Here is a 7,066-nt window from a genome sequence, read left to right as displayed (position 1 = left end):
TTGTTTTTTTTTTTCTTTTTCAGATACTGAGAGTTGCCCAACCACAGAGACTGGCTACTTATTTGCTTCTGGCAGTAAAGACCAGAAAATCTGTATTTGGAGTACTAAGAAAGACTATTGTTTAACTTCAATGTCCCTACCAAATAATGTTGGTACGAAACGAGAAAAGTCTTCAGAAACTGTGCGGCTGTGGGTAGCTCTACACTGGCCACGAAAGCATCCTCACAATTTAGTCTCCTCTGTATATTCGTGAGTAGGATTTTGACTTTCTTACTGTTGCATCATCATCATCATTTAACATCCGTTTGGTTGTCTGGGCAAGAGCTGGCTAGCCAGAAGACTGCACCAGGCTCTAGTCTTGTGTTTTGGCATGGTTTGTATGGCTGGGTATCCTTCCTAATGCCAATCATTTTGCAGAGTGCACCGGGTGCCATTTCATGACCCTGGTATGGGTGTGGCACCAGCACTACATTTTAATTAATCCTAATCATCTATTCCTGTCCCTTGTAGAGCAATAGACAAAAGATCTTGCTGTAAATTTTAATGGCTGAGTGGTTAAGAAGTTTGCTTCCCAGTTGCATGGTTTTGGGTTCAGTCCCACTCAGTGACACCTTGGGCAGGTACCTTCTACTGTAGTTCTGGGCTGGTTGAGGCTTTGTGGGTAGATATGATGGCTGAAACCTGAGAAAGTTTGTTGTATATATGTGTATACACCCACACTGTGTGTGTCCTTGTCTTGTGTGACTGTTTGGTAAAAAGTTTGCTTCCCAGCCATGGTTCCAGGTTCATTCCCACTGTGTGGCACCTTTGACAGGTGTCTTCTATAGCCTCAGGCTATTCAAAGCCTGCCCCTCTTTACATAAAAAACCCCACCAAAATAAAGTCTACCAGTCAGTTCATATCAACAATACCCTTTGATATTAAAGAGCCTTCCTCAACTCAGTTTTGCTCAATCATTGCATATCCAGCTAACCCATCTGCTCAGCTCATTTCTGTCCAATTACATTCATATCCATTTTTGTGTTTGGTTTGCAAGATTATTAATGTGAAGTTGTGTGTTGAAACATATTTTAATTGCTTCTCGGATGATTTATCAAACAGTCAGTTAGTTAATTGGTTAAGTATTAATGAGTTGACTAATAATAATAAAAGAAGTGAAATAGAATCAGTGTGTTTTTTTTATTATTGGCCTAATGATCCTCCCAAAGTACAATGTTCATATCCATTAATCACTATATTTTTATATTTTTCGTTCCAGAGGCGTAATGCTCAAGTGGGATCTTAGTTATCCTGGGAAAAAGAAGTTTGTTATTTTCAGTGCCGCATCAAACTGCTCTCATAATCGTATTGTTTTCAATATTGCTTCACTTGGACTTGACCACAACATTTTGCTGACCAATTCACAAGACAGAAATGTGAGTCCATCTTCATTATTATACACTATCTTTCTACAATATTATTCTAAGCTTGGAGAAGGAAGTGTTAATTTTTACAAATATACCAAATCTCATTTTTGTATAATATTTGTCAGAGTAAACTTCACTTGCTTCCCACAACGGGTTTCAAACTACTCCAGTTCCTACACTTAACGAATATACCTTCAACCATAGGACATTACTCTTTTTAACATAAATTATATTTTTTTATACTTATGTCTCAGTTAGGTTAGTATCATAATGGTTAACATAATAGACCAATGTGATGAAATCTATAAATTTGTGTATTGAAATAGAGGAGAATTGATAAAACATTGTTGGCCTTTGTTATATCCTTATGCCTCCATTATTGTAGTGTGGTTAATAGAGTGGATGATACATAAAGAGTCGCCTGACTGGCCCTCGTGCCGGTGGCACATAAAAAACACCCACTTCACTCTCAGATTGGTTGGCATTAGGAAGGGCATTCAGCTGTAGAAACTATGCCAGATTATATTGGAGCCTGGTGCAGCTATCTGACTTGCCAGTCCTCAGTCAAACCATCCAACCTATGCCAGCATGGAAAGCGGATGTTAAACGATGATGATGATGATAAACTACAGTAGTAACAAAATATGGACTTCCGATTATGTCAGGCCACTACTATTTAAATGTAGTGGTCCCATCTATTCTCGTCAGAGGGTGTCGTACTCTCGTTACAACAGGCTTGTGTCTAAATTTAGAAACAGTTATTGTTTTTGTTGGATTATCAAGATAAATAGGCAGTGGTGTGGCTATCTGGTAAGAAACTTGCTTCCCAACCACATGGTTCCAGGTTCAGTCCCACTGTATGGCACCTTAAACAAGTGTCTTCTATTATAGCCTTGGGTTGACCAAAGCCTTGTGAATGGATTTGGTAAACAGAAACTGAAAGAATCCCATATATATGTGTGTGTGTGTGTGTATTTGTCATCCACCACTGCTTGACAACCGGTGTTAGTGTATTTATGTCCCCACAACTTAGCAGTTCGGCAAAGGAGTCCAATAGAATAAGTATCAGGCTTTACAAAAAATAATAAGGACTGGGGTCAATTCGTTCAATTAAAAGTTCTTCAAGGTGGTGCCCTAGCATGGCCACATTCTGACGACTGAAACAAATAAAAGATGAATACCAGTTATATTCTAGGATTCATTCATGAAATAAATGGCCAAGAACTGATACTGTGAATTGGATGAAAGTTAAAATACTTGTTTGTGTTTTTGATGTGAGTATGGAAGTGACCATATTTTGAAATAATTTCTCGGACTTCATAATTCTGGTCTTTCACTTTTAATGAACATTCTTTTTCTTTCTTTCAGATGATTTTTTGGGATGTTGACAAATGTAAAAGCATTCACATTGTATCTACATTTGGAGGGTTTGTGTATGATGTGCATGCTGTTCCCTTGGACCCTGGTAAGTGTTTTTCAGAGTCTTTTTAGGGGTTTTTTTTTTCTGATATGTAATTGTTACTGAAATTTCACAAATCTGAAGCAGTGGTTCCCAAACTTTTTCGGGCTGCCCTCACCCCTTGACACCCAAGCCACATTCCTAGTGCCCCCACCCCCGACTAACCATCACAAACGTAGACCCCTTTCTGAAGCAAATTCAAAGCAACTGTATTTCACCAATAAGACTTAACCTAATGAACCCATTATTTTGTTTTTACATGAATCGCTCCCTCTTTATCACCCTACTTTTCTTCAACATAAAAAGGCACCCAAAGTGGTGCCACATAAAAGCACCTCTGTCAGTGCCACGTAAAAAGCATCCAGTACACCTTATACAGTGGTTGGTGTTATTATTTTTATGTATTATATCCACCCCTAATTTTAATCTTGATTTTGGGGAATAAAAGTTGCATGGTTTACATGGAGTTTTACTGTATGGAAATTACAAAATACCACCAACAGGGAAGAGGAAGATTAAAAAAATAAATATGATTTTCTCATTTCTTTCAGGACGAATTGCACTTGGCATTGGTGATAACACCATCAGAATTTGGAACCGTACCAAAGATTCTAATCGATTTCTTGTACAAATTTGGCAGAAAATTAAATCCAAAGTGACTGTGGTATGTTCTTTTCTCTCTCTCTTTTCAACTCCCTCTCTTTCTTCCTCTTTTTCTTTCTTTTTCCTTTCTCTCCTCTTTCTTTCTCCCCCTTTCTCCCTCTCCTTTCTTTCTCTCTTTCTCCCTCTTCCATCCCCTCTCAATAACCAGTAGATATTGAAAGTAATCTACTTCCCGCCTTTAATCTCTCTTGTTTCTAATCTATCTTGTCTTTTATTTCAAGGTCCGATGGCACCCCACATATGAAGGTCTCCTTGCTTATGGCACCGATGATGGTCGAGTGGCTACTGTTGAAGTCAATTCTCACAAGTTAGTAACATTTACCAACGAAATAAAATATTTTTACCGGAAACCATTCCAATGTTAATGATACCTTAATAATGATAATAATAATCATTTCTACTACAGGGGCAAGGCCTGACATTTGGGGTGAGGGAGTTGGTCGATTGCATTGACCCTAGTACTCAATTTTATCAAAAACATATTGGGCTGTAGGGAAATATTACCTTGCTTAGAAATGGGTGACAGTAACTGAAAGTAAAGGCATCCAACTGTGAAGTAATGCCTCAAATAGCATATTCCTGGGTTTTTTTTTTGGTTTTTTTATTACTATGGATTAACAACGGCATTATTCGGTTTCTTCCTTTCTTTTTTAAGACAGGAGGGTGTGATCCAGTGGAGATTTGACTGCTATTTCTACCAGCTCATGTCTTCTGAATAGACTTGAGATTTTACATTTTATTTATACAGTATCTCTATAATTTTAATTTTCACACAAGGCGAGCAATTCTAAGGGGAGGGGGAAAGTTGATTAAATCGACCCAAGTAGTTGACTGATACTTTGTTTTAATCAACTCCAAATGGATGAGAGCAAAGTTAACCTTGGAGATGATGATGATGTATTCCAAAGTTACCCATCTTACAATGAGTAAACCTCTTGCAAAACTGTATTTCAAGTACAGATGTATGACCTAACAGTGTGGGTTTGTATTATATACTTTCCTTTTTTATGTTATTAATTTAATTTTTTTTAGGCCTCCTTCAATATGTCCAAGCTACCATTCCAAAACTGTGTACTGTCTTGACTGGGGAAAGCCAACATACAAAGCTGGTAGGACAATATTTTCTCTTTCAGTATCCATTTTATTATTTTTTTCATAAAGTTTTTATATTTATTGATTATTGATATTTATTGATATTGAGGTATAGGCATGGGTGTGTGGTTTAGACGCTCATTGCCCAGCCATGTGGTTTTCTGTTCAGTCCCACTGTGTGGCACCCTGGGCAGTTGTCTTTTATAGCTCTGGGCTGGCCAAAGCCTTGTGTGTAGATTTGATAGATGGAAACTGAAAGAAGCCTGTGCAACCATTAATCCAAACATGTTGTTTTGCTCTCTCTGTTCTTTTTTTTCACCCTCTCTCTGTCTGTCTTCTCTCTTTCTTCCTGTAGAAAGGTGTAGACTCAAAATGTCAAAGACTTCCATTTTTCTTCAGCATCAAATTAACACATGCATATGTGTGTGTGTGTGTGTTTATGCACACAAGTGAGTGTTTTGTGTCTCTTTGTTTTCACATCACATGGTAGATGTAAACAAACATCATTATACAAGTGGTGGTGGTGGGGGGGGTCTTTCATTTCCAGTCTTCCTTGCAAACAATTATGAGCACAAAGAGATTTTGCAGAAGGAATTGTTGATTTAATTAAAACATCCCCCCCCCCAGCTCCCAGTATTTGACTGGTAGTTGAATTTTACCAACTCCAGAAGAATCTGTGCACAAGGCCACCAATTTTGGAGGAGTATGTAAGTTGATTACATCAACCCCATGGCTCAACTTGTCCTTATTTTATTGACCCCAAAATGATGAAATGCAAAGTTGAACTCAGAACATAAAGACAGCCAAAATTCCACCAAGCTTTTTGTCAGACATGCTTGCGTTTGTGCCAGCTCCTTGCCTTTCTGTCATTTAATATTAATAATTACATGTTTATTATGTAAATAATTAAATAATTTAGTAACAGTTAAAGAAATAATTTTAATAATAATAATAATAATAATAATAATAAATTGCATTGCTAAGTGTACCTGGAGTAGGTGACAACTTGAAATTTTCTGGGGTTTTTTTTTACTTCAGGATCAACCAATACCAACCGATCTTTATATAATCTGTATAGCCAAGGTGAAAATACAATTCTTCAGCATTATATTAATTCTTCAGAACCTGCCACTAACGTTAACCATATAATTCAGCACACCAATGGAAAAGTAAGTTCTCGGTCTCTCTCTCTCTCTCTCTCTCTCTTTCGTCTGATGGTTCCACCTCTCACTTGCAAGGTGACATGTTCAGTTATAAAATACGTGGATGAAGGGTAAAAAAAAAAAAAATCAAGGGAAACTACTCTACCATACCCTCACTCGTAACATTACTGTATTTTACGTACACATCCCTGTCCAAGCAGTAAACAATTTTGTTAGTTATGATGCTCCCCCTCTGCTTCTGCTCACAATCAGAGAGGCACATGTCATCAGCCACTAAGAGCCATGCTCAACTGGTTAAGGTCAAGCAAATCTGTAGTATGGACCAAAATATTTGCTGTAGCCCATCTTTCATACCAAGACAAAACATACATGATAACACATCCAACCAGTTGAGATCTAAAACCATGAGAGCCAGTGCCTAGTATTCAAGAGCTTCTTGATGCTAATTAAATTAACAGGGATATTATCTTGAGATTTGGTGACATCTCGTTGAATCTCAAGAAACTTGGAGATTCTGCTATGGTCAGCTATTCCTTTCAGAGTCAATAAAGTAAATACCAGTTATGCATTGGGATTGATATAATTGACAATCCCACCATGCCACCAAAGTACAGGCCTTGTACTTATAACACAAAGGGTTATTATTATTATTATGTTTCCTTATCACATGGTTGAATATGTTATAAAGAATTCTTGTGAAAATATCTAATATTAAATATTTCTTTTTCTTCAGAATGACTCTGGAACCTTCCCGAATCGCACTGAGATTAGATGGAGCCCTGATTTCTCATTAGTTGCTATTGGTAACATTGATGGGTAAGATAATATTATTGTTATTATTACTGCAGAAAACTGGCAGAATCATTACCACTCCAGACAACATTCTTAGCAGCATTTCATCTGTCTTTACATTCTGAGTTCAAATTCTGCTGAGGTTGACTTTGCCTTTTACCCTTGTGGGGGTCGATAAAATAAGTACCAGTTGAGCAGTGGGGTCGATGTAATCGACTTATTTCCTCTTCCCAAATTGCAGGACTTGTGCCAAAATTTGAAACCCATATAATTATTATTATTATTAAGGTAGCAAGCTGGCAGAATCATTAACACGTTGGGCAAAATGCCATTGGGTATTTCATCTGTCTGAGTTCTAATTCTGCCAAGGTCGACTTTGCCTTTCATCTTTTTGTGGTTCAAAACTTACATGTACATGCACATAAACACATACGCTTACACACGTGTGTGTGTGTATATATATATATATATATATATATATATATATATAT

At 37.2% G+C, this 7,066-nt stretch overlaps 1 protein-coding gene across 1 annotated transcript in view; it reads left to right on the top strand.

Annotated features, from left to right (window-relative positions):
- Window positions 1–7,066, top strand: part of LOC106875942 (gem-associated protein 5) — a 392,253-nt gene that overhangs the window by 4,400 nt on the left and 380,787 nt on the right. Inside the window, exons 4-11 of the mRNA XM_052972568.1 lie at window positions 24–249; window positions 1,259–1,415; window positions 2,775–2,871; window positions 3,417–3,529; window positions 3,750–3,835; window positions 4,561–4,637; window positions 5,659–5,789; window positions 6,517–6,599. Of these exons, the coding sequence (XP_052828528.1) occupies window positions 24–249; window positions 1,259–1,415; window positions 2,775–2,871; window positions 3,417–3,529; window positions 3,750–3,835; window positions 4,561–4,637; window positions 5,659–5,789; window positions 6,517–6,599 (970 nt within the window). The remainder of the gene's footprint in view (window positions 1–23; window positions 250–1,258; window positions 1,416–2,774; window positions 2,872–3,416; window positions 3,530–3,749; window positions 3,836–4,560; window positions 4,638–5,658; window positions 5,790–6,516; window positions 6,600–7,066) is intronic.

This window comes from Octopus bimaculoides, chromosome 13 (genome assembly GCF_001194135.2).
Source record: "Octopus bimaculoides isolate UCB-OBI-ISO-001 chromosome 13, ASM119413v2, whole genome shotgun sequence".
Taxonomy (NCBI): Eukaryota; Metazoa; Mollusca; class Cephalopoda; order Octopoda; family Octopodidae; genus Octopus; species Octopus bimaculoides.
This window is presented reverse-complemented; position numbering and strand designations above follow the sequence as displayed.